Here is a 27,773-nt window from a genome sequence, read left to right on the forward strand (position 1 = left end):
TATTAGAACAAAGCAAGCTATTAAAATATACTTGGTATCACTCAATATTCTGAAAGGGAGAAAACAGCTGAATCTCAGAAAAATCTTCAGGTACTTTATTTCACAGGATGCATCCTGTTATTTGCTTGAACATGCCCATAATGGAACTTGTAGGTACATTAATCCTTTTATTTATATGGATCTTTTAACTTGATGCATAATTAAGGCCATCATGAAATCAACTGACATATAAATGAAGATGTAAATTCTCAGCCTTGAAAACTAGTGTGGGCTGTGCAGGCAGAAGCTTATTCACTGAGCATGAAAATATTTCTTGTGTCATGATAAGGCCTTCGCTTCCACCACTTGCTTTCTCTTTCTCATCTGTATCAGTTTTGTGTTTTTAATGATTACCTGGATTTTTGCTCCACATACTTGTGATGTTGACATTGGTCTTCCCAATTTTTGAAACAGGAAGGAATTATGAATAGCGTTGAAAAAAGTAAGGGAAAAAAAATATTTTCCCTCCTCCAATCAAAAATCACAAATTACTCACCTTTAATGACGGAACATTAAAAAAATAAACAATTTTTTTTCTTTACAAGTTGAACTGAATATGATGTTTAGTTTGAGAACAAGACTTTGGAGAGGAATATAAATTAGTCAGAACATTCTCACTGGACTGCTCTCCTCTTTTGCCCTGATACTTCATTATTGTGTTTGAGCTTCTCATTACAGCCATTCTTGCTGGGGTAATCAGGCTGGTGATTTTTGCCTGTCCTCTCTGGAAAGGTGATTGGTCCCTCCCGGCAGCAGGGACTGTGCCAGCCAAGTGCTCTCCACCCGGCTGCATCCTACCTGTGCCAAGCTGTAATAGACTCCCACTGCTTCTAAAATGACAGATGGGACTGTCTTTGATTTATTGCTGTGTTGTGGGTAATTTACCTATAAAGTGTTCTGCTGTCTTGCATTATGGATTAGGTTTCTAGCAGTTTTCCATATGAAACTGCAGAGCAAGCTCATTACAACTGCAACCATGTTCATGATGACTATATAAAATTAGCTGTGAAGGCATGAAGTTATTCTAGAGTCAGATTTTGCACACAATCTGCTTTCTTTCCACAGTAATTACCATAGATTTCCACATTAAATAGATTAAAAACAAAAAGAGAGAAACAAAAAACAAGGAACTAAGTTTTGGGCTTCAAACTTTCTGTTCAAACACAGCACAAGTTACAAATTCAGCAAGAGAAAACTGTGATTCACACCAAATAGCTATAGCAGGTAGCAATTATCCAAGCTGCACTAGAATTACTGTGCTTATGTCCTGTAGATGGATAGAAGGAAATAGCAGTCGATATTATCTAATATAATATCAGGAGTGCGAAAAAAATCCTTTCTGTGAAAGATCATGGGTGTTTTTCCTTTACCTTGTTAGGGAAGAAGGGAAGAAAGAAGGATTGATTATTTTTATACTGACTTTTACATCATAGTTCTTTCCCACCCTCACCCTGTTTCTCAGTATTTGAGTAACTAAAGTATGTATACTTTGAGAACATAATAATTTGTATAAATAAGACATGCAATATTTATAAATGTTTTGGAGTGTAGAGGATAGCAGAATGACAGAAAATTTTCCCTTCAAATTACTGTTTTAAAAACCCTTTTGTATTGTTTTGTGTGATAAATTAACAGTTTAATCCAAGTGGTGACAAACCTTGAAAAACTATTGTAACACTAATTTAAGAAAATGTATTAGAAAGGACAAGCAGTAATAAATATGGAATTACAATGCTTTTAGCTTCATTTGTTTTCATAAAATTCACTAGACCTACCTTTTACATCTTCTACTACCAAAGGGAAAAATAATTTAAAAACCTTCAGAAAACAATTTTCTAAATGCTAGTTACTTAAGCATAATAAAAGGACTTTTAAAATAAAAATTCACAGTGTTTTCACAGGTTGGGGTCAGGAAGCTGTAATTTTCAGACAAGTATCTATACAATTTTCTTCTAGCCAAAATATTTGTTGGTCAGATGCTGTTTATTATGGGCAGCACTGGATGCCTACTTCAGGCAAACCTTAACTTCAGAATTTGATGAATATGTAAAAGTAATTTTATAAAGTTTTGAGGAAAACACTGAGAATTTTTTAAAATGAAAAGTGAAGTCTTTGGGTGTTTCTTGTTACACATATGAAGGAGCTGGTAACTAGAATTTATGGAGTTAATTCCCCTGTATAGTATACCTTCCTATCCTTTTTATTTTTCAGGATTTTTAAGGCATAGGCTTTGTTTCCCCTGATTTTGAAGGGAATGTAAGTAAGAGAGGTGGGTGATCACTTGGCTGAAGAGTCCATCTGTCTTTGTTGCTGCTTTATGCCTGCACAGCGACAGATGTTGTTCAGCCCATGTTTGGGCTTCATCAGGCAGCATCAGAAGGTGGGCATGGCCCCACCTCAGCCAGGAGTACTGCTCACACCAGAGGCAGCCCAAAAGGCTGACTCAAAGGAAAACTGAGGCAGAGAGCCTCAGGAGATGACTCATCAGTGTAGCAGAGATAGTGGAAAGGCATTTCTGGCTTTTTCCTATGGTATGCCTGCAGGGAAAAACCAGTTTGAATTGGCAGGAGCCAAAGAATATGTGAGGAAGTGAGGATGAAGGAAACAACAGGGCCTGCACCAGGGCGTAGAGGATGTTGACTTGTTTTAGGGAAGAACTGTGATCAACAGAGGAGCTTGTGTTGAGGGATTTGTTGATGGCTAAGCAAGAACCTCTCATTGGGCAGCACATGATGTCATCTGAAAGAATTTAGGAAGTCATTTGACACACACACTGAATTTTTGGCAAAGAGATAGAGATGAGCCTTCTATTTTTGCCTGCATATCCCCTCACTTTGAACAGCAGCTTCCATGTGTGGACAGTGCAAATAAAAGAAGAGAGCTGAAGTGAGGATGGTCAATGGAATGATTACCTGGATTGCTATATCACATTACCCAGTTCAGCCAGGCAGGAAGTTTTGGGTTGCATGAGCAGAGACCAAATAGCATCTGATAATCCCTGCTCCATCAGGTGCAGCTGTAAGGCAGTGAACAGTATTTACTCTTCAAGCAGTGTTGCTAGAAAAAAAAAAAAACCTGAAATCTGGTGTAAAAAGGGAAAAAAGAGATTTAAAACTCTGATGAACTGAATTGGTCCATTGATTTCAAGACAAAGCTATAACAGAGAGTAACTCTGCATGAAAAATGATAGCACAATAAAACCAACAGTATGTGTAACTCAGTAAATGAAAAGATACTTTTTTATTGCTGAAAGATTGTGGTTTAGATTTGTTTGCAAAATATTTAAAAAAACAGGCTCTTGGTCTTCAAAAGCTTATGATTTAAGATAGTAGAGAACAGTATAACCTTGCAAAATAGTACCAAAACCAGAAATTATTTGGAACAGATATAAACCTTAGCTCTTCCTTTTTTTTACCTCAGATTTATTTTCTTTCATAGTTTTCAGTCTACCAGCACTGCCCAGTCCCCATGTCTCTTTCTAAGGCAATCTGCATCTGCATTTGTCCTCTTCTTCCTCAAAACCCTCCACAAAAACAGTGCATTTTGTGTGGTTTGGAGAAGACAGGACACTCATCTAAAACTTGCACCATGCTTTCCATGGCAGGAAACAAAAGCTTTCATTTTCCAAAACATTCAGTATCACTTAACATCAAGAAAGTTAAGAGCTTCCTGGGGAAGGTCCAGTGATGTAACTACACAGAATAATGTGAAAAAGGAGAAGAAAGGGGGAAAAGTGAATAATGAAAGCACTGTGCTGTGGCCTATCCATTAATATTAGCCCATTGCATGTGCAAATTTTAAATTTGCAGTACAGTTCTGAGCAGAGGAGGGATCAGTCGGGCAGGCTGAGAAAATGAGCAGTCTCTGTCTGCAGCAGCTGAAGGCATCTCCTCAGTGCTGGCCTGGATTTCTGCAGCACACCAGGGCTAAAGGCAGAAAATTTCTCAAAACAACATTTTACACTACAACTTAAATGCTATTTTATATGCCGTTTCTAACATACTCTTCCTAGTGGCAGAGAGAGCTTCTGTTTTAGCCATCAATTTGTGCTGTGAAAACAGAAGGAAGTGCCAGCTTATACCTGAAGTGATTGCTGCCTTAAAATTGTTAGGTTACCACCTAATTGTAAGGTAGGTATTATCTATAGTGAGGTTCTTACATTACTCTGAAGTTTTAGTGGAAGCAATATTCTGTTTCTGTAGTTCTCAGGAATTAGCATTGTAGACCCTTGTGCTATATTTGATTATGATTACTCAAAATTTCATTGTCTGTACAGCTTCAAAATATGTTGATTTATTGGGAAGACAGTCTGAATTCTTCCAGGTCTTTTTCGGATTCAGTTTAAAAACAAAATACAAATTAAAAGGTTTTTCTTGCCTCAGCACCTTGTTACCTGTGGTTTTCACATAGCCCAGGTGTAGCTTTCTCTACTGGAGGAGCACTGCTGTTCTCTTTGCAAGGTTACCTTTGTGGTCTACATCAAATATCTCTGGAAGAATGAAAAGTTGATCTTTTATTTATCCATTTCATGCTTTAAAAACTGGAAAAAAAGAAAAAAAGGCCTCCTTTCAAAACCAATTTTTTTTTTAGCAAAACCAAGAGTTTTGCATTGCCTACCAGGAGGAGCCCTCCTTGCCAGGGCTATGCAGGTGCCTCCTCAGCTTCAGCAGGGGTCCTGCACTGCAGCCTTTCCATGAGACACCATGTCAGTGGTGGTAATGGTGTCTGGGGGACTAGCTCAGAATAAAAGTGAATTATCCATTGGGCCTGAAAAACAGTACACATGGCAGACTATCATACTCACAGCCAGTGGTACTAGAGTGCAAATTGCTTCTCTTGCTCTGGAAAAATAGGATCCTTTATTCAACTCTAAGGTAAATTTTCCTAAAATTTCAGGTGCTGAGTGGAGGTGGTTCTAAAATACTTAAGATGGGAAGAAATAAATCTGCACTTCATAGACCATATTTCTTTAAGTGGAAGAAACTATGAGGAATCCTTAAGTCTTTAGAATTGTTTGTAGAATTTTTTAAGGACCTTTAATAGCATTTTACTCCTTTCATAGTTTTTCCATAGCATCTTAGAGGTGTTTGCCCATTTCTTCAAAGCACCTTCTATTTCTCCATCTTATTCTGAAAAAAAGTGGAAAAGAAAATAAAGGTGTAATTTCACAGAAGTTCCATTCTTTTTCTTTAACAGTTACAGCTCTGTGACTTCACTTTTGAATTAACCCAGCTGTACTGAATAAAAGAATAACTAATGTTTCTGCAGAAATGATCAGCACAGAAATACAGCATCAACATTAATTTGAGAGTTAAATCTCCACGGAGATCTGGGAATCAATCCACTATTTCTAAGAACTTTTTGCATTGTTTTGGAGAATAAAAAGTAAGCCCTACTCTTTATGTAAGATTTGATGCATTTGGATGATGGAATGGTCAATTTTTTGAATTGACCATTCCAGTCAATTATGTCTTCATAACCAGAACTATTACAGGAATCATTAGTCTATTTCTTTGAAGAAAGCTATATATTGCCTTAAAATTTGTTTTAAATTTTAACATTTAAACATTTCCAGAATGTTTCATTGGCTTTTCCATTCCTGATAGAGCCTGTAGTTCTAATATATACCTCATTTTTATTCTAATTAAAAAATTGTCTTTAAGTCATTAAAAATTGAAGGGTTTTTTCCTGTACCTAGTGAATAAGATCCATAATTCTGGAATGTAAGAGAATACATCCTGTTGCTTTGGAACAGTCAGGTCTATAATGAGGCTCTTCAGGAGAGTACAAAAGGTTGCTTGGAATATTTCTTTTCTGCCATGGCTGTCATTTATCAGAGAAGCCTTCAGATGCCATAAATTAATTTCTCTAAGGATGTCTCTGAAGTGTGTATACTTCAAGAGTATAAAAAAGTAAGGTAAGAAAAAGAAGATTATGGGTAGTTTAGAAGAAGAAATGAAACAAAACAGCTGTGAACATGACGATGAAGAGCAGTTTGTCAAGACTGCTGCAATTATTGGTGAAGACTGAATGAATGTTGTGTGCTACTGTGTGTTAAATTCAATCTTCTAGGTGACACTGGAGACCTGAACAGTTTGAAAAAGAGTCTTAGATTATCTAAAAAATAAGTTATACTCTTCAAGTCTCTTCTGTAAGTGGAAGGGCTCTTAACATCCTGCTAGCAGTATGCTCAAATACAATATGCAAGGTTTCACACTTACAGATATTAAACAATAGTTCATAAGGTAGTAATAGTATTAATGAGGTTAGCTGTTCAGAGCAGAGGTTGTCTGGTCTCCTTTAAGCTCCTATGGCTCTTAAAAACTCTTAGTACTGCATTTGTCTGCATTGACTTGTGTTCACATATGAAATGCCTGCAGGGAGCGGGAGGAACTGCAGCCAATGGCCCTGTGTAGGCTTTTCTTCCCATGAGTAGCATCTGCATGGGATGACTCTTAGTGCTTCCCAGCACCTTGATTCTATGTAAGTGATTATGCATTCTTGGAAAAGCAAGGTGAAATGTGATCATCTACATCAATATTTTTATCCCCCTGAGGGACAAGAGAGTTTCTGTCTTTATCTTGATACACATGTAATAGACAAATAGAAAAGACACTGAGAGATGCCCTGCTCAGCCTAGAAGAACCATTTCCCCATCATTAAGACATTACTGTGAAATGAGGGAAGGCCAGTTTTGGGTCTCTGATCAGAGGTCAAGAAAAGCAATACATCCTTTAACAGGGCAACTTTACTTACTGAAGAACCTCTTTGTTTCTCCCTTTGGCTTTGAGCAGGCCTTCCCATGTAAGATAAACTTACTGGCCTGCAAGTGTCATGACATGAAAGAGAAAATTGTGAAAATGGGTGCGCTAAAAAACAAAGTTCTTTTTGATGAATTGGCATTTTTCACTAATTAATACAAAAGGAACTGGGAAGCCATAATTAGGTTTTATCAGAGATAAAATTACCAGGATCAGCAGCTGTATTGTGCCAGTGTTCCCGTCTTGTGTGTGCTGGTGCTGCTAGTAGCATAGCTGTTGGCACAACACCAAGCAGATATAACAATTACATTGTTAATAAAACTTACTTTCTTCTTCTTCTCATTGCAACTATTAAACAATAGATACAAAGTTACATAATTTCAACCTACATTCTTCTATATTTTTTTTCTAAATTGCTACTTCAATTTGCTTCTTGAAATAACTGGATTTCCTGTGGGTGAGATGCTCACAACTAAGCATGCCAGTTTAGCTGAAGGCATTGTGGGACATGCAGAATTTAGCACTATGCAATGTTTCTGTGCTGCAGGATCAGTGGGTTGAGGTGAAGCCCATGCCAGAGGAAAACAGTCCTTCTGATAACCTTAATGAAAAAAACCTTACATGGAAAAGGAAATAGGTGATTGGCAAGTGTGCATTCAGTGCCCAGGTCCAGGTGTCCCCATCGTGGATCCTGGAGCTGCACAGAATGCTGCTCGTGCCCAGAACTGAACTGAAGAAGTGGCCCAGCAGAGATGAGCTGATCCCTTTTGCTTCCCCAGACTCCTTGTCTGCCAAATAAATCCTTTTTTCCAGTCTCCTGCTCCTCCCCTCTAGGCACTAGTTGGAATGTATATTCTTTCTTACTGGCCAAGTAAATTCAAAAAAGGGGAAGGGGAAAAAAAAAGAAAAAGAAAGAAACTTGAGTTGTTTAAAAGATAAGGAAAATTATTGTACAAGATGACAGGATAGATATTAAATTTCACTTCAAAACTGGCTACTCTAAGGAGGCCATTACAGCATATCTGATATTTTTAAATAAGTTGTCATCTTTACAGTATCTTTCTCGTTAAGAAAGAAAATCATCTTGCCTTAGACTTGATACAGTTTCACCAAGAGTAGCATAGAGGAGAGATGTTTTTCTTCTCATGCCTTGGGGCTCTGATTGTTGTTTCATTAAATCAGAGTCCTGTCATTGCCTCTGTGAAGAGAGGGACTGATCCTGGTTTTCATGCTGCTTCACTCCCCTTTTTAAAGCAGCAAAAAGCAAATTTGTGAAAGATAAAGAACGGTCTAAGAAAACAAATCCTATTCAGAAATCTCCCTATAACTTAATTAATTTCTCAATTACACTAATTGAAAGGAACAATAGTAAGAGATTGTGTATTTTGTGGCAATTGAAAGGAAATGTTTAATTACTGCTTGTAAGTAAAATGACAGTTTAAAGCATTCTTGTAAGCAACAGTACTCTTTGGGGGGTAATTAGTGAAAAATAGATGGTAAACAGATGATAGCTTTTAGGCTAAACAAATCACTTCAGTTCCATCTCATGATAAAGAGTTATACAAATGAACTTACCATTAACGTGCCATTCAGTGGGAATACTTAAATTTTATTTTGATCTGTGCTTGATTATAAACTGTTTTTTCTTTATGGTCAAATACCTGTATGCTAAGTAAAGTAGATGTAAATAAAGCAGATTGTAGAAATATCTTTTGAGCCCTAATAAATTCAGCTTTCAGTGACTGTGGGATGGACAGGTAAGCTTATTACTTTGCCACTACCAAAATAAGATAACCAAATCTTTAACTGCCATGTGCACTGCTTGGTGTCTTTTTTGCTTCGTCATTTAAGAGCCATCTGGGCTTACTCATTTTTGAGTTACCATCACAGGTGATCATCCTGCAAGTCAGGTCTGACCCAGTACTTGGTTAGAGAGTCTCCTTTGGTGCCCTGGAGGTCAGGTAAAAAATTCAGCTGGCTCATGAATAGCCATGGCATGCCAGAGGATCACGCATAAACAAGAGGTGTCTCTGAAATGGAAATAGCTTGTTTTTCCAGTGAGGCTGGGGAAACATGCAAGAGAGGAACAGAAATTGGAATCTTGTCCCCATTGAAGGCATGGAGCTATTTCAACGTGCATTCCTAATAATACCAATCAAAGGAAGGATGAAAAGGAGTATAAAAAGGATGAGCTAAAAAAACACCAGACTTAGAGTAACACTTGCAAGGGGCACAGCCATGTTTCCTGCATCTTGGTTGAATTTCCATTGGAGAGCAAGACTCCCTGTGGCCAAGTTCCTGAAAACTGGCTGAAGCCCTCCAGCATATATGAAGCAGTAGCCTAAAGAGATTATTTTTAATATTAGGACAGAATGAAGAAGTACACTCCTGTACAGGTGAAGAAACTGTTCTGTGAAAGAGAATGGACACTCCAAATAGGAAATGCATATTAGCAGCTACTGAAGATCATGCTTTTAAATGGCAGGTGAAATTGAACAGCCATTGAGCTTAAACACTTTAGGAATATTTATCCAGAGTTCCTTCTAGCTTGGGAAGGTGTTGACTTTCTCTCCTTTCTGTTCCCCAGTAATCTAAAAATTATTCAGATTCTAACCCAAGGGCAGCAGGTCCTTGTGTTTGCATTAGTGCAATACAACACTTGCAGTAATAAGGAATCCTCGATAGTGAGGCAGGATTCCCTTATGGCACAAGAGAGATATCAGTGATTGTGCTCTCCACTTTCTTCTGGCTGCTGGTAGCTGAGCTCCAGGGCTGGAGTCATCAGCACAGCTAATAGAGAGCAGCAGACCCAGTCTGTTGCTGTGGGGGTCTTTAGCTGCAAGTCAAGGCACACAAACTGGTTTGGACTGGGAGGCTGACAATGACTGGAGTCAGGTGGCGGGTGACAGACTTATTTAATAGCATGGTTTGCAATGTAAGACAGAGAGGAAGTGTGTAACCATCCTGCAGTGGCTACATGCCCTGCCCAGATTCCCACAGTCAAACACTGGCAGGGCTGGAAATATGGGTGGCCCATCTCTTTTGAGCAGGAATACCAGTTTTACCTCATTTACACCACTGCATGTCAGGGATAATGCTTGTAGCTGATGACATGTTAAAGATTTAAAGAAGAGAAAAATACCAGGTTCTCACAATAACTGTGACAAGAAAAATTGAAAGTTTATAAAGTAGCCATTAATAAATACTGGCTATACAAATCTCATTCCTTTCGCATTAATCTACAACCTAATGTCTTTTAAAATTATTTTAACATAGAACCCACTTATGATGTTAGATTGGAAGTTCCTGCAAATGGAGAAAATGATAGCCTGGTGTCTATGATTGTCTAATATTATTGAAATTCTTCCTGGGAGAAGCCTCAGGGATTTTTTTCCTAGACATTACTTATACAGATTAGATTATTCATTTAGCAAACAGGAGGATTATCATGGGATATTCAGAGATCCAACTGTGCACTCAGCTAGGGAGTCAGCACTGTTGAATACTGAGTTGAGATTATTTTGAAAGATTGTAAACAATCTAGTATCTAACTTTTCAAATGATTGAGTGAAAAAGCAAATCAATTTACTATTTTATATGCGAGAGAAAGATACCATAGATAGGAGGATATGTGCCGTATGAAATGACACATTCTCTTGGGGGGTAATGAGGTAATTTTTATGTACCATTTAAATAGCACTGCATAATAGAGTAGAATTTAATTGAAGTCGTTTATAAAGTGTTATAACAAAGTAGCTGCTCTTAAAGTGCACATTTTATTTCAAAATAGTGTCTTTAAATGGAAAGTATTTCGTTCTGGGATCTTTGTACAGTGTTTTGCAAATCTTATTCCTGTACTCTTAAAAAGTATATTTTGCTGAAAGATTGTTTTTAAAAAGTGATATTACTTCTTTTTTATATGAAAAAACTGTTCTCCTTTATAATTTTTCAGTAGTCACTCATTGCACTTGCAGTTATTCTTCTGTGCAGAAAAAAATTTCAACAGATGAAATCTGGATAAAATGCTTTAAAGTTAATTGCCTGTGAATTTTTGATCAGATGAAACTTGTTTGTTTTAAAAATTTCTTCCTCAAAAAATTTTAAAAATTTCTTCCTCAATGTAATTTGAGTGAAAAGTCAACACTCAGCTGAATGCTAAATGTAAGTGTAGTGGACATTACTGTCAATTGTAAACCAGAATATTATTTTTATATGCTTAATGTTTAACTAGAAATCGAAGCTTCCTGAATATTTATTAGTTTGTGCAATTCCCCGGGTTTTCGCTTTCCAAGTCCACCATGCATTTCAATAATTTTGAGAGTGAGGAAGAAAACCTCTCATGCCTTTAATATGACAAAGCTTCTCCCCTTCTGCAATTTGCAAATGTGTGGTCATCATTCAGTTCTGTCCCTGTCCATGGAGCTCGTGCTGTCTCCAGGGCTGAGCGTCAGTGCTGCTTGAGAGGGAGGCAGATATTTTTAATAACAGGCACACTTTCCACAAAGCAAAATTTTCCATGAAAACCATTAGCTTTTATACACTCCAAGAAAGTTATTTTGCCGTTAAAATAAGCAAACAAACAGCCTGCAACAAAAACCCCAACACAGTGTTATTTTATCTTAGAACATTTTGCATTTTGTTTTGGGTAGTTCAATATTACACTGTATTTGGCTATACAGTTGTTGCAAATGCCATCCCTCCTGTTCTGTATCATGATATCCCTGTTGAACCTTCCCTCTTTTCCTCAAAATTCATCTCTCTGGTACCTCCTGCAGAGAAATGAGGGGCCTAAAACTCCATGAATATGCAAAATGTTAAACTGGGTGTTTATACGCTTTGAAAGAATTTCCTAGGCCTCCTCCCATCTTCCCCCCAGTCCTTCTGAAAATCAGAAAGATTTTCTCCCTCTTCTTCATTGGAAAGTAAATAAAGATCTGTAATCAGAAAATAAAGCCTTGAGTTCAGCAAAGTGAAGGGCAAGAGGCAAGTCAAAGCTCCTCAGTTCCTTCAGTTTGTTTCAAGGCCTTACAGAGCAGTAGCAGAGAGAAAAAGGACTTTGATATCAATAATTTCTGAGGTGTAGAGCCAGTGAGCTGTCACAGGGATTAAAAAATACTGGAAAACAGTTTTTTAATGTTTTAAACTGTGTTTATGGAAACAAGTTACCACTAAAAAGCTATTTGAACGCTATAAAAGTATTTGGGCTGTCCATTTTATTCCATGCTTGCTTGAAAACATTAAAATCAGCTGGTTTTTGAAATGCTTGGTAACTGTAGTCATCTGAATCCTGGGTTTAATCAGAACTAAAAACTTTTTATGTACATGTATGTACTAGGATGTACAGGATGTTTCTGGCATCTCTCCTGTGTAGATATTTGCCATATAGATCATAACATATCACCTACACAAAACTGATTTGCTTTAGGTTATGTAGACCTCATTCTTCTCTCACAAGCAAATCTGGTGAAGCACAGCAATTTTCTTTGCTATCACCTGTGCTACTGCCAGACTACAGCCCAGTTAGGTTATTTTGGCCCAATTGCAAGTTCTTGAGCTACCAAGCTGGAGTGAGAGGACATGGTCTCAATCTTTCCCAAGAAAGTTTCAGGTTGGACTTTAGGAGAAATCTCTTCACAGAAGAGATGATTAAACATTGGAATGGGCTGGTGCCCAAGGAGGTGGCGGAGTCACTGTCCCCGGAGGTGTTTAAGGATGTGGCACTCAGTGCCATGGTGTGGTTGGCATTGTTCAGTCACAGGTTGGACTTGATGATCCCAGAGGTCTTTTCCAATCTGAGTGATTTATGATTGTGTGGTAGAAGAATACCTAAAGGCATGATATTGCCATAAGGCTTGTTCTAAACAATGGTTGGTAGGGTTAAATTAAGGTTGCTCAGGGGGGTATAGAGATGCCAATGTTACAGAAAGATCAAAATAGAATGAGCTGAGTTTTAAGAGTTGAAGTAATAGTAATAAGATGAAATTCAGAAACTCAAAATCCAGGGACTCAGGTCCTAGTACAAGCTGCTGTTACAAACTGGGAGATGAAGAGCTGAGCAGCTGTAAGTGGCAAGGAGAAAATGAGAAATCTGAGTGCTGAAGCTGCGAACATAAAATGGCTGCAAACAACATTTTCATTGTGTCTTGGTTTTGCAATAGATGGGAACGAAATCAGTCTGAACTGCAAACTGGGGATACTGCCTCTGAAATATTATGTACTATTCTAGTAATTGCAGTTGGATAAAAATGAACTCAAAGTAAAAAGAAAAGAGAAAGAGGGCTAGTTCTGCACAAAAATGCTGTGAGCAAAAATGCTGTGATCTGAACAAAAAGTAGAATCAGCTACCTGCACGAGGCTGGGAAGAGACACAATTCACTATAAACACTCCAGAGATACATACCAAGAGACAGAATCTTTTGAAACTGCTAGATAATTTTGTACTAACATTAGTTGATTTAAACTGCATCTGAATATATTTAGACTAAAATTTAAAATAAGGTTCAGAAATATATATAAGACCACTGAGCTTCTTGAAAAAGTATGTTTGTTACTTAGAAAGGCTTCATCTTGATCAAATTCCCCCTCTTACCTTTCTAATCCTTCTTAGTAAGTTAAATCTTCTTCATATTTTAATGCTGTGTAGATTATTTTTTCATACATGACATGCAAGTGTTTTCAAACCATTTTAAGAGTACTGATGGATTTGTTGCATTAAATTGTGGGACAGAACTTCATTCAGTAGAAGGATTTCAGTAATGATCTTTGCTTTCTTTTACATTTGCAATCAGTATATAGGATTTTTTTTTCCACATTTCATTGAACTTTGTATTTCTAAATAAAAATATATTTATAGCTGGCTATAAGTATATTTGCCTGGCTATAAATCTCAATAAAATGCTATTTATACTTAATAGTTATAGTTTTTTTGATGGAAACTTTCTTAGAAGTGAGGCTCTATTGCCAAGGACAAAATTATTGTATGAAGTGCACAAGGCCTATTGTTCAAGCTGGACTTTCAGCTGATGGTGCAGGGACCTTGGCTCTTTGAAAAACTAGGCAATTATGGAAGTTGTTGAGTGTTGACATCTTGAAAAAATCTGACTTTGGCACTTGTGTTTGAAAAGTATTCAGGTGGTTTCGGTGGCACCAGTTCCAGGCACATGAAGGTAATTAGTTTCTTGTTTTTTAACTGATACTATTCATGTCCTTCAAGTGTTTATGTAATTTATTGTATCAAGGACAGAATGCTGAGATGTAAAGATTATTAGGACTCCAAGAAATTTTTCAGCTAAAAAGGTCAGCTAGTTAGTTATGAAACTTTATGAAGAAAGGATCTGGTACGCTCAACGTATATGATAAAATATCTTGTGAAAGATCAACATTCAGCTTTCTGTTCTACTGGTTTCACTGGGATTTTTTTTCATATTGTGATTTAACATTATATTAATGTTAAAATATTTTTCCTGCCTCAGTTGCAAATTGTTATGCACAGTAAGTCCTTGGTCTCCTTTGCCCTTTTCCATACCTGTTATTTAAGGATAACTGTACTTTCTCAAACCATTCTATTACGGACCCCATATAACTGATGTCATACTCTTCACCTTTTGCTGGAGGAGCCCAGTAGCAGAATTTTACTACATACAGAAAGCCCGTGAATAAAATTATATTTGAAACAGCAAGATTCAAATATTACTGGGGGGTGTTTTGCAATAAAATATGTGGAATGTTACTTTGAAACTTTGAAATCCACTTAGCTGTTACCTATTTCAGCAATTTTGTAGCATGTATGGGGATTTTCATTTCAGTGATGAATATAAAAGATATACAAATTATTGAAGTTATGGCAGTGCAATATATAAATCACATTAATATACATACTCATTTTAGGACAAACAATTCAATATTCATTAAAAATAAAAAATACAGTTATTGAGTGGTCAGCAACACAGTACTTTCCATTCGATGTCATTAAAAAGTCCAGGAATACATATTTGTAAGAGATCTGGCACATCCCTTTAGATGTGCACCCGTGGAGTCCCTTACTAAGTAGTCCTTCCTGGAAAATCAAGTGCTACCTGCAGGAGCAAGGATGGAAAGGTAATTAGAAATTAAAAAGCAGGGGGTTAGCAGAGTCTTTTGTGTTTAAATGTAGTCTGGTGCTTCTCACATGACATACAAAAAGCCAGAAATAGATGGGGGAAAAAAGGAAGTCAATCTTGAGGGAGCTTACTGGGACTTTGAAAGTTTTTTTACACCAATTTAATAAATACCAGAGATGTTCTTATGAATGTGGAGTTAAGACATCTATTTTCTGAATTAACCAAAGCAAACAAGGAAAAAAAAACCCAAAAAAAAAGCAAAAATCCCACCCCAAAACAAAAGAACAAGCAAATCAAAATTTAAGTCCAGGGAGAAAAAGAGTAAGAAGAAGAGTTATTAGAAAGAAATTGTTTTTCTCACATGTAAAAATGCAGTTTCAAATGTGTATAGCTCAGGATTGGTTATAGCCATTTTAAATATGATTAAGAGATCATTTTTTTAACAAAATTTAATTTTACTGACAATTTTGTCCACTTCAGATCTAAAATTATACATAGAAAAATCAAGAAGCTACTGAATTATCATATTTTTAAGGGGATTCCTAATAATAATGAAAATTTTTAAAATTTTTTTTGCATCTTTTATCTTTTCCAGAAAATATTTAAGTTCTCTTAAAGCTATTTGCAGTTTTATAATGCATAAATACAGCCCCAGGAATAAAGCCCAGTATAATTACATTAAAGTAGAAAATACCTTTATTTCTAACCACTATTGATATCTGTCATCTGATATTGATATCTGATATCTGTATCCACAAAGAAAATACTCTTCAATATTAATTTAGAAAAATTCCTGGTTTACTACATAAAATCAAAAGACCATATAAATCTTGCTCTCTTTATGTCTTCATTTCAGCACGATTTTTTTGCAATTGGCAGGTGACACACCACAGTGGCAACCAATCTGGAATACCCACAGTATTGTCAGTAACATGTAGCAGGCTGAAAACAGGAATTAAAAAACAATTTATTTCTTGTGCTGAGTCAATGCAAGATACCAGTTCCTGAACAAGAGGGCAAGTTAAAAGTTTTATGGTAATGCTATGTGTGAACAGAATGTCAAGAAAGGAGTAGTAGAAGAGTGAATTGTCTAGAAAATGAGCCAAAATCACACACTGGGAAATACTAGGAAAATATTGATTAAAGAGCTAGTGATAGTATACTACCCCCACTCACAGGCTCAGATATTTAGATATGGAAAGAGACCTTGATATTATGTTAGATGACTAAAAACTTCTGGGAATTGGGGAAAGCTTTTCACTTCTTCATAGATTTTTAAAGAAAAATCTGTGGTAATATTCACCTGTGCCTATTCTGTATATTACTAATTTGAAAATACTTTGAGACATGGCAGTGATAAGCAGTGCTTTCCTACTATTTTTATTTTTATTTATTCCCTAAAAGTCTCATGTGAAAGCATAAATCTTGTTAAAGAAAATATCTTGCTAGAGCAGGAGAAAGCCCCCATGCAAATAACAGCACTAATGAAAGGCAGCAGTGGAAATTGCTGCCCAAGCAATTTCCTTGTAGCTCGAATCTTCTCTATTTCAAGGTCATTCTGGTATAAAAGTCTTCTGCAGCTTGCTTGCAATATACATAAGAATGAATGTATTCCTTTTGTTAGCAGGGATTATTCATTATTAGTGTTACTTAAGCACATTTGTGTTAATAAGGTTGTGTAGGGGGAGCAGTCTCTGTCCTAGGGGCCATAGTGATGATGTCTGATTCTAACCCACAATGTATGGAAAAATTTCTTCATATTAGATCAGAAAACAATGTCAATGTCAAGCATGTAAATTTGAATCACACATCTAAAGGATGTGGGTGAAGAATTGTTATTGCAGAGGGGCAAAATGGCTGTGCAGGGGTTAAATCACCCTAATATTCATTGTTAAATAATCCCATGCAAAATTACTTTCCTTGTATTTTTGGAATGTATATTGTACACATGGCCTCATCTAATCTTTTGCCACTTCACAAAGCAAAAGCTAATTTCAATTCCAGAAGACAGAACAGTCTTCAATTATATAAGTTAAAGGATAGATGCTGCAGTTCACAAAGAGGGCATGCACATTATACATTTGCTTAATTGTTCTACAGAGGTGCCAATCCTAATTAGGACTTCATTGGCTTTTTCATTGGAAACAGCTTAGATTCCCTAATTAAGCATGATATAACTAATAAAAAATAAATTAAGACTGTTTATATCTGTGAATCAAGTTTCTGCCAAGTTTTAACTTACCTTTCAGCCTGAGAAGGGATTTATCCTTCTCTGCCTCAGTGCCTTATCCCTTTCAGCTGAGACAAGGATAGGGGCTCTGAGGGGCAAAAATCTTATTCTGGTGGATTTGTCCAATTACACTTTGGACAACTTGTCCATTTTGTCTTAGAATATTGTGTAGTTTAGTACACTATAACTATGAGTATGTTGATTTGGGACTTCATTTCTGAAAGTTATGCCATCCAAATATGCTTCTGAAAAAGGAAAGAAAAAAAAAAAGGCAAATCCCCAGAATATAGGACAGATGACAAGTGAAAACAAAGAAACTAAATGTACAGGGCAAATGAAGTGAGTTCTTCTTGGTCTCCTGGATCCTGGTATCTTTTGCTTCCCTCATTTTCTGTTTCCTGATCCCACACCTATTTTTCTAGTTTACCTTTCTCTTCTCTTCATCCCTCCTGAGGAATGTTTTCTATTTCATTATCTCTGCAGGTTTTAACTTCATAAGCATACACAACATTAATATGTTGCTTAGCAATACAGCATAGCCAGTTTCTAAAATTTCACAACTTCAGCTCTCCCCAAATGCAGTGCTACAGACTAAACACTGTGTACAGCTTTACTGTCTACTGCATGAGCTAAAAATTGTGTTGGTGTATTTTTGCAGCTCCTGTACAGCTGGGAATTTAGGAAACATATGAGGAGTATGAGGGTTTGGCTTCTAAAAGTTATATATTCATGTGGATATTAGCATTGCTGCTAAAGGTAGTTTCTGTAATTTATAGATATGCTGTCATGTGAGTAATTTACATTAATTAGTCCTTGTGTGAGAATTTTCTGATATGTGAAAAAAATGTTACCTTTATAAAGTACGTAGAACTTAAGTGGATACATGAATGAATTTATGTATTGTGGGTACTTTTAGATAGCAAAAATTTGAGGCATTTTTCTAATTCTCCCTTTTTTTTTATCCTGACAGTACAAACAAGTGGAACAGTACATGTCATTCCACAAGTTACCTGCTGAAATGCGCCAGAAGATCCACGATTACTATGAGCATCGCTACCAAGGCAAGATCTTTGATGAAGAAAATATTTTGAATGAGCTCAATGATCCTCTCAGGGAGGTAAGGTTAAAGTATTTGAATAGCTCTTCACGCTAGGAAAAAATTTCTTGTTTTTGCTGTTTCCGTGTTGAAATGCTTTTTACCTGCTATAAGATTTCATTTTTTTAACCATAGTCAATGGATGACCAAGATAATTAAATTTATGCTAGGTTGGCACAAAGAAATAAGAAGATCATAATCATGACCAGTTCCGTCAATCACGGCCACACAAGAATGTCAAGGGATAAAATCCTGCCAAAGAGTAAAACCACACCCTTATTGTTGATTAAAATTCCTGGTTTTCTTCCACTTTTTATAACAGAGATCAGCTGGACTGAAATGATCCGGGGTGAAATTCTTTTTCTAGTCTCCCTACTTGTTAGCCATACATCTGTAGAGATAAAACCACTGAAAGTCACCACAAAGGGAGGGTTGCTTTTTTTCATTTTCTAAAGTAGCACCATTGGTAAAGGTGGTCTTTACTTGAGATGAGGAAGTTGGAATATTATATATAAAAGCCATTTAAAAAATTTCTTTTGTTGAAACTGTAGTCTGTATTCCAGTTTTAGGGGTTATGCTTTGCTATGTGATGTGATGTGTGGAAGCAGTTGGAATTTTCATTGCTGGTGTGAGACCAGGTAACATCTTGTGGTAGTAGAAGTAGCTGCTTAATGGGAGTAGAAATCAGATGGTCTTTTGTTGGGTTGTGCTCATGCCTGACCTGCTCAGGGATGTTGGTTGATACCCTCTAATGAAAGAAGATGAAAAAACCCAGAGAGGAAGCAAGTTGAAAAACCCAGATAGGAAGCAAGTTGAAAAACTCAGAGAGAAGAGAGCATAAACAGGGAAAAGAGAAAAGAAAGAAGAAAAGTAAGGGTGGAACAGTCTGGCATGTGATGAAACCTGTGCAATTTTCAGTGCTGCCAAGTAATGCCTTCTAATATCCTCTGCTTTTGGGGGAGGTGGTGCTGTTACATGCCCATATGCGTAGATATATATGGGTGTGTATAATGTATATACAACATCCAACAGAGCACAACAGGACATCTGTACTTTTGGAAAGATAGATAGATAGATAGATAGATAGATAGATAGATAGATAGATAGATAGATAGATAGATAGAAAGATGGATGAAGGTTGGTCAGCATTTTTTTCAAGTTTTGAGGGATAAAGAGAGAGTAGAGGTGGATTTTCTATAGTACTGAATCCTGCACTTTTCTGGGAAAGGAAAACATGTCAAACATTCCATTGCCAAAATCAATCAAGTTCCATATTTAAAATAGTCATAAAGAAACAAAGCCTTGCCAAGTCACAGTTTATCCACATCTCTGTTTTGAAAGTCTCATAGCAGCATCCCTTCTACAAACTCCCAAGTGGTAATGGTGAGTGCTGCCCAAAATTATGGGTCTTTGCTAGATGCTTAAAGTTACAATCAGGCCAAACCATGATTGCTCTAACAATTTAATAACCCATGACTAAGTTCCAGATCCTTGACCTACTTAATTCCCTCACATAGGTGTAGTCTGAGGCCTTCCTTTATATTTTGAGTTTGTGTTTTGGAATGCAGGTCGAGGGCCCTGGCTTCTGCATTGCCACTGCCTGTTTACTCTGTGGCTCCCCTCAGTAGCTTTTGAAATGCCAAGAGGAGAATGTACTGCAAGACTATGCCTTGTGGGACAGGAAAAGTGTGGGAACCATCCCTAGACTACAGTGAGAGTAAAAACATGAATCTTGGCCAGTATGGAGCTTTTGTTTTGTTAAGAGAACAGAAGCATGTACAGACACTACAGCAGAAACAGTTTCATCTGTTTCTACTTCTAAGGAAAGCATTTCTCCAAAAGTAAAGCCTGATTCCCTTCCATTGCAAAATACAATTTTACTATCAGCAATTTGCAATTGTGGCACCCTAATTACTTGTGTTTTCAGTTTTTCCTGCCTCCTTTTTTGTTTTCCTCCTTCCGTTCCACCCTCCCTCCCTTAGCCCTGTCCCCTTCCCCTCCTTTTTTTCTAACAGCCTAGAAGCAGAAAGGCAAATTTGGTCAACCATAAAAAAGAAAAAGCACTTCTGGTGAGAGATCAAGCATGCAAAATTTCAAAAATTAATGAGCCCCTAAAAACATGAAAGAATAATAGAATTTCATGGAAGGTGTGGCTTCTGATTTTGCTATGGTTGTGCTGTACCTAGCAGGTCTTCTTTGTTCTCTCTATTATATAATAAAAAATTAGCTACAATCAGGTTGCACATTGCCCTGCTGACAACACAGCAGAGTTCCAGAGAAAGGTCAAAAAAAGAAAGAGAAAAAATAATAACTGGCCACTGGCAGTGCCAGAACAGGTTTCTCAATGAATCTGTCCAAATTTTCATGTCAGCTTATCAACTGTGGCCTGAAAACATCACTTAGGTATTTTGCTTAGTTAATAGTTTCAAACTCTGTTTTAGCTACCACTTCATTATGTTCAGCTTAGTAGGGCAGGTGGTGTCTTTTTGATGCAAAAAATGGATAATAAATTGGAGGCTTTTAAAGGTGGAACACAATTGTTCATCTATTGGATGGGCTTTACCATGTTACATGCCATTAACTGCACAAGGCTATAATAGGTAACAGCACAAATACCCTGGCTGCATCATTGAAAACTAAATATTTAGTGCATTTCTTAATTTTTTAATTAATCCTACATTTGATTATACTTGGAATTTAGAGTAAACATTCAGAGTCTCCATAGGACATACTTAGCTTGATGAAAGTAGCTTCTGAAGAAGATATTAATCTGAAACCATTATTTCCTCACTTGGAGTAAGCAGAACAAAAGAAACTATACTAACTGCTGACTAAATATAGCATCGAGAGATGTTATGACAAAATTGCAGGGTTTTCACTATTTCTTGTTCTCAGCCATTCAAATTTACTGTATGGGCTGAAATTTTCCACAGCTATGCTTTCTTTTAGAATGATGACCTTCTTTCTGCTCCACGTTTTAAAATTTTGGAGTTTTTTTAAGCAAGAAAGTAATTATGCATGATATAAATATGATCATTCAACCATTAAAAATAGCTAAAGTACATAGAATTAGCAGCAAAAATCTGGTGTAAAAATAATTCTTACATGATAAATGCTAGTAATAAAGCTGTATATACTAATAGAATCATAGAATATGTTGAGTTGGAAGGGACGCATCAGGGTCATTGAGTCCAGCCCCTGGCCCTGCACAGCACCATCCCCAGGAGTCACACCCTGTGCCTGAAAGTGGTGTCCAAACACTTCTTCGGCTCTGTCAGGCTGGTGCTGTGACCACTGCCCTGGGGAGTCTGTTCCAGTGCCCAAATACCCGCTGGGTGAAAAATCTTTTCTAATGGCCAGCCTTTCTCTAACCCTCCACTGGCTCAGCTTCAGGCCCTTCCCTCGGGTCCTGTCCCTGGGCACTCAGAGCAGAGATCAGTGCCTCTTCTCCTCCCCTCACAGGGAAGTTGGAACTGCAGTGGGGTCTCCCCTCAGTCTCCCCCAGGCTGAACAGACCAGGTGACCTCAGCTGCTCCTATTCATCTTCCCCTCGAGGCCCTTCACCATCCTTGTTACCCTCCTCTAATAGTTCAATGACATTTTATACTCTAGCACCCAAAACGGCAGAACTCAAGGTGAGGTCACACCAGTGTAGAGCAGGACAATCATCTGCCTTGATAGCAGAGGTTAAGGCTTCCTTTGTAAAAGAGGAGGGATGTTCATTTTAATGAGCTTCTGAACATTATGTATGGAACATTCGTAGTAGATTGGATGAATAAAATAATGAAAATCTGAGAAAAGAGTTGATGCATGTGAGTGAGTGCCTAGCTTGGTTGTATAATAGAAATAGAGTCATGCTTATTGTGGGGAATTAACAAGGCTTCATAAAAAAACAGGGGAAAAGGAATCCTGAACCTTTTTAAACTGTAGAAGGCTCTGTCTAAGTGCTTCAAAGCTGAGTAAAGCAGCTGGTGGCTGACCTGTGTCCTTCAAGGCTAATCTAGTATTAACAAAAAGATTGCATTTGATGACTGGGAACTAAGGGTACATTTATGAGACTGAAAAGCTCTATATTCTCCCCTGTTAGGTAATTGCACAATTTGGGTGTATTAGTCCACTAGTAATGTAATTAATTGGATACTCTCAGCTCTACACACTCCAACTGAATTAACCATAAATTGCAATATGTTCTGTGCATACCTGCTTGTAAGTATGCATGCTCTCTGACAAAAGTAAAGGACAAGGGTTTCTTTTCATTAAATTCAGAAATTCGACTTGAACTGGAAGCATATCCCTTTTTCTGCAGGTAGACTTATCTGATAATGTGTCCAGTCTTCTCAAGAACAGGATGATCAAGAGACTCCTGGCAGTTACAATTTTGCTAGAGATGAAAGATTTTAAATCACTTCTTAGATGCCACGCAGTGTTGGATTCATCCAGCCTATCTGTCGCTCCGTACAAGTTCTGCAACAAGTCTAAGATAAATATCAGACTCTCTCTGCACACACCACCCACACACATGCTCTCACAGTAAAGAAAACATAGCTGACTAGCTTAGAAAAAAGATTGCATTTTCTAACAGCAGCTGACATGTGAAATAAATTCTTTCTTTAATATCATTTGCAATTAACTGTCTCTCTCCCTTATTTCTTGAGGTAGTGATTAGAAACAAATAGCATGTTGTTCTTATATGAATACCATCTCTAGCCCTTCAGCAGGCTGAGCTATTAAATGTCACATTTTTTAACTTGTAACTCTTACCATCTACAAGGCTTGAATATCCTTTGGCTTTTGAAGGCCTTAATTCCAAAAGTGGTCTTTGTAACTGTCGTGACATGAGATAGAGACTCTACAGATAAGAAGTTAAAAAAACCAAATGCACCTAAGAGAAATATATTCCAAAAGAACACCTGAGGTATAAAAGTTGAAATACATATACATTGCTAATTCCATCTTATAACTGAGTATCAGTCAAAGGGACTCAGCTCTGGCCTTTGTTTAAGCCATCAGTCTCGCCAGCAGTGACTGTGGGTGCATGCCCATGAAAGAACAAGAACAGGGAAGGTATGGTGTGTCCCTTAATGACTTTCCTAGACTCTCAGTATTTTCAGGTCCAGGGATACTCTGAGATTGATGTGATTTGAGTACTGGGTTATGCATATCTCCTCCAATTACTTATTTGCATTCTTTATTCTAAGTACTCTCTGCAACTACACCATCCTTTGTCAAAGAGCACAGACCTACCCTTCCAGCATGAGAAACCACCACCTTCTTTTAGGATTGAAAACTGACCCAAATGTTTTTTGGTTTTGATGGCCATTAATTCTTGTTGCAAAAATGATATAGTACAATCAATTTTTGCTTACTCTGCATGCCAGTTACGAATTTATAGTAATAGGATAACATCCTTAAAGTGTATTTTTTTATGTTAATTCTTTCTTGCATGGAAGCTAGATCATTCTTCTTGCCATTTTCATTTTTTCCCCGAGCCTACTGTAGCCTTTTAGAGGTGAAAGCACCAGGTCTGCAGCAAGAATACTGATGCTATAATAATGCAAGTAATTCCTAATGTTGATTTGCTTTTTGATCACTGCCAAGCATTGAGTTTACTTTTTTCTTTTAAATTGTAATGGTAAAAACTAAGTGGTAATGAATACATTATTTCATGCTTTTATTTAGGTGTATCATTTAATATTCCTCCCCACCAGTAACTTCCAACCAGACAATAAGAAGTTTCTTTTTGTTTCTTTTTAACAAGCTTCTCCACCTTTTCATGGTGCTGTTTCTGGAACTGAGCAGACCTTTGTGAAGTCCTTGACCTTTGTTGTTCCCATGGGGATAGTGAATGTAGGTACATTGAGGTACCTATGACAGCCTAATGAGTCAGTTGTGAGGTTCCAAGAAGCCTCTTAGTGCTGCATTAGGAGTGGCATTTTGTGACAGTTCTTGTAAGATAAGTACTCTCACAATAAAGTGAAGGAAAGCTTCCATTACTGGATTTATAATTTATATTATATCTGAGTGAAAATTGGACCCACACCAGATGGTTTGGTACTTGTAAACAAATTAGGTATTTTTGTAGAGAAATATTTTGTGTGTTTAATGTCAGTTTAAAATTAGCAATTTGGTAACCTTGGTGTTCTTTCTTAATTGTTGACCTTCTCCTTTTCCAATTAAAATTTATCTCTTTTATAATATTTTTTTTAATTTAGTGATTATCTTTAGAAAACACTAAGCAATATATTCTTATTTAGACTACACTATAATCCTGTGCACAAAAGATGAAGCATCTCCAGAGTAATAATATAAGGCCAAAATGAGATGTGATTACATTACACCCAAAGGATTTGATCCTTTTTAATAATGTAGTCATTACGATTATGGGCTATGGACTTTCAAATATTAAAATAATGGTAGAATTTTTTTAATTAAAACACAGAAAAGTATCATAGAAATGTTTGCACTTGGAGATTTTGATTCCATTACAACTTATGCCCATAAATTTATCTCATAAAAGACAGGTAACCAGTTCACTGCAATCCATTGGGTAATTTTGCATTTCAATATGCAGTGACCCTTAGTATGAAGCTTTAAGAGAGGAACTAAGAAAATGTATCCTTATTATAGAAGGATATATATTGTATATTGGAAGTCACTTAAATATCTCCTTGCCTTTAACTAGTGAAATAAAGAGGGTTTTTTATTTGTTTGTTTGTTTGTTTGTTTGTTTTTCTCAGAGGCACAGATAAAGCATAAGTGTGGTTCATATTCTGGAGTACAGAATCACGAGTGAATTATGCAGCATGTCAGTCTTGCAGAATAAATGCTGATATACCACAGCATGATTTATTTGGCTAATACCGAAAAAGAAAATTGGTGGTTTTCAAATATCTGTGTAAATTATGTCTAAATTTTAGTTCAGGTATACAAAAGAAAAGTTCTTAGATGGAACTATAATGAAGCTTTTAAAATTGGAAATAGTAGCAAATGGCCATTTTAATATGGAAATGGGCAGACAATCACCAGGTGATTGGATTATTGTGTTTTAAGATGATTTTTCTCTGCAGGTGTGACATGGTAACAAATGGTGTGCACACTGCAGGCTGTTTCCCAGGGACCTAAGACAATGGGGTTTGATTTGCTGAGCTCTGGGGAGTGCTTGCCCTTTGATGTATTCACATTCACAGTGTACATGCTGTGGCCAAATTGTGAGCCACTTCCTCTGCTGCTCCCCATGTTGAGGAAACTTTGATCACAGTCCTCTCTGTGTTTGACGTGCTTTATTAGCAAATCCATCCTGAGCTGAGACATGCTTTGACAAGTCCCAGATCTAACTGCTTCCGATAGCACAGATAATAATACACCAGTACTTCTCAGTAGTTATGGTTTTGAGTAGTCATGTTACTGCACCTACAAGACTCCTTTGTTGTAATTGTTTAATAAATATTTCAGACCTGAGAGTTCTTTCACGGGCTCTGCAAATATACAAATCCAAATAATTGCCCAGTTCTTAGTGCAGCAGTTGTCTTTCATATAAAGCAAGGCAAGCTGTTTGATAAAAGTTCCAAACTATTTAGATGCAAATTCGGTGCTGTGAGAGAGGTAAAATCGTGTTACAGAAAAGTAAATCCAGTCTGTGCGTGCTCATGTTGGAAGTGCTGTTGAGGCATCTGAAGAGCAGAATCAGAAAGGTTTTTGTGGGCACCGGGTCCAGTGCAATGAGAGAGTAGCAGCTGTCCTGCAGAGACTAAATTCACCCACTGCCTTGTTCTGCCCACGATTGTGCTTCCAAGTATCTGTCATGTCTCAGTTTTTAACAGACCAAAGAATTGCTCAGCTGCTTGATACCGAGGTGGTGCTTGGAGGAGTGGATGGAAAGAGTCAAGCACTTTTTTTTATTCTCCTTGTAGTTTCTGGTGAAAGCCAAGAGAGGTTGTATAAATTGGTGCCTACCACAACATGTTCATTTCTATCAGATCTGAATATGCTTTTGCAATTAGAGATAGCGTTGCTGATTTTTAGGAGATTCCAAAATAGTAATAGAAACATACTTCAGATAACTCCTGGGTTAGATCTTCTTATGAAAACACATTTTTTTAATACCAAGCTTGCTTTGGCTTGGTATTAAAAAGCTTTGGCTTTTGACACCAAAAAGGTGTCCTTTTTGGTACGATGCAGAAAATTTTGGTTTATTAGCTAAAACCAAATTATCTTTGTCACTAACCCCTGAATTGTGACTACAAATTCGTTACAGTAAAACAGCAGAATTTAAAATATGTTCCTCTGAACTCTTTAGAGAATAACTGAAGATAAATTAAAAATAAGTAAATTAAAATTCTTGATGCAGAGCTGGAAATTACAATGTTTCTCTTAAGTCAAGACTAGGATCTGACACCTTGGTACTCCAGGGTTCTCCATTTCTTCTTCATTGACTTCTGCAATAAAAAATCACAGCATTCCATAATGAAAGTATGGGAAGGGGAAGGGGCAAAGTAGAGGGCAGGATGAAGCTAGGACTCCAGTAGAAAACATATTTCAAACAAGACAGAGCTGCACAGTACAGACATGCCCACAACCATCCCTTTCCTGTAAATCTCATTAATGGAGGTGGGTGAAAGTGAACATCTTTTCCTTGAGTTTTCATTGTGGAATTTAAATTCAGAAAGCAGGCTAAAGGCTTTTTGAGCACACTTGTTTGGAACCAGCAAAAATGCTGTGAGGGGCATTAAATACAAAAGTTTCTGCGTTGAGGGGGCACCCTGTTAACATGCCACTGTCCATGAAAGTCACCACAAAGATTGGAGTTGTGACTCACCTCCAGCAAGAGGAAATAAATATGCCATGAACTGTTTGATGCAGAAGCAAATGCGTGTGCCTATTTTTATGCACTCAGTTGCACATTATGGTAGTAACAGCATACAGAAGGGTACACAGCCCTTCCCATGCATAAATCCATAGTTGCCTTTTAAAAGCATGTGATCTCAAAGGCAAAGACAAGGAGAGCAAAAAACAACTGAGCACCAGATCTGTTCTGAAGGTACATTTATGAATTTAATTTCCTGTTGATGCAGCAATGATTTAGGAAGGTTAACCTAGTTAAAGCTGTGGGAGATAATCCAAGTTAAATTTTGCACCTCAAGGCAATGCTAAATCATTGTTTTACTTCCATCCTAGTGCTACTTGAGCAAAAAAAAGTTGTACATTACCTTGAAACCTGCACAAAACTCTGCCTAATCTGTACTTTTGTAACTCACCTGGAAGATGCAATAAGCAAATGCTTAAAATCTTTTTGCAGAAATTTTACTACAGACAAGTCAAATTTGAAATACTGTATATATTGAATTGCTATTAATATTGAAATAATGAAAATCTGGAGTCTACTTTACAGCTCCAGAATAATATCTTGAAAATCTATTATATTTTGATGAATAATTTTTATGTAAGTGATTAAATGGAAATGGATATTGAATTAAAAATTTTGGAATTATTATAAATACACAGATAATGAAATATAGCATAGATATGGATGTGCAAGCTGTTGAATTACA

The 27,773-nt window shown here is 36.9% G+C and overlaps 1 protein-coding gene across 1 annotated transcript in view; it reads left to right on the plus strand.

The window, feature by feature from the left end:
* The window catches only part of HCN1 (hyperpolarization activated cyclic nucleotide gated potassium channel 1), a 191,986-nt gene that overhangs the window by 132,757 nt on the left and 31,456 nt on the right, over nucleotides 1-27,773 (plus strand). Inside the window, exon 5 of the mRNA XM_030237500.2 lies at nucleotides 18,100-18,246. Within this exon, the coding sequence (XP_030093360.2) occupies nucleotides 18,100-18,246 (147 nt within the window). The remainder of the gene's footprint in view (nucleotides 1-18,099; nucleotides 18,247-27,773) is intronic.

The sequence above is a fragment of the Serinus canaria genome, chromosome Z, assembly GCF_022539315.1.
Source record: "Serinus canaria isolate serCan28SL12 chromosome Z, serCan2020, whole genome shotgun sequence".
Classification (NCBI taxonomy): domain Eukaryota; kingdom Metazoa; phylum Chordata; class Aves; order Passeriformes; family Fringillidae; genus Serinus; species Serinus canaria.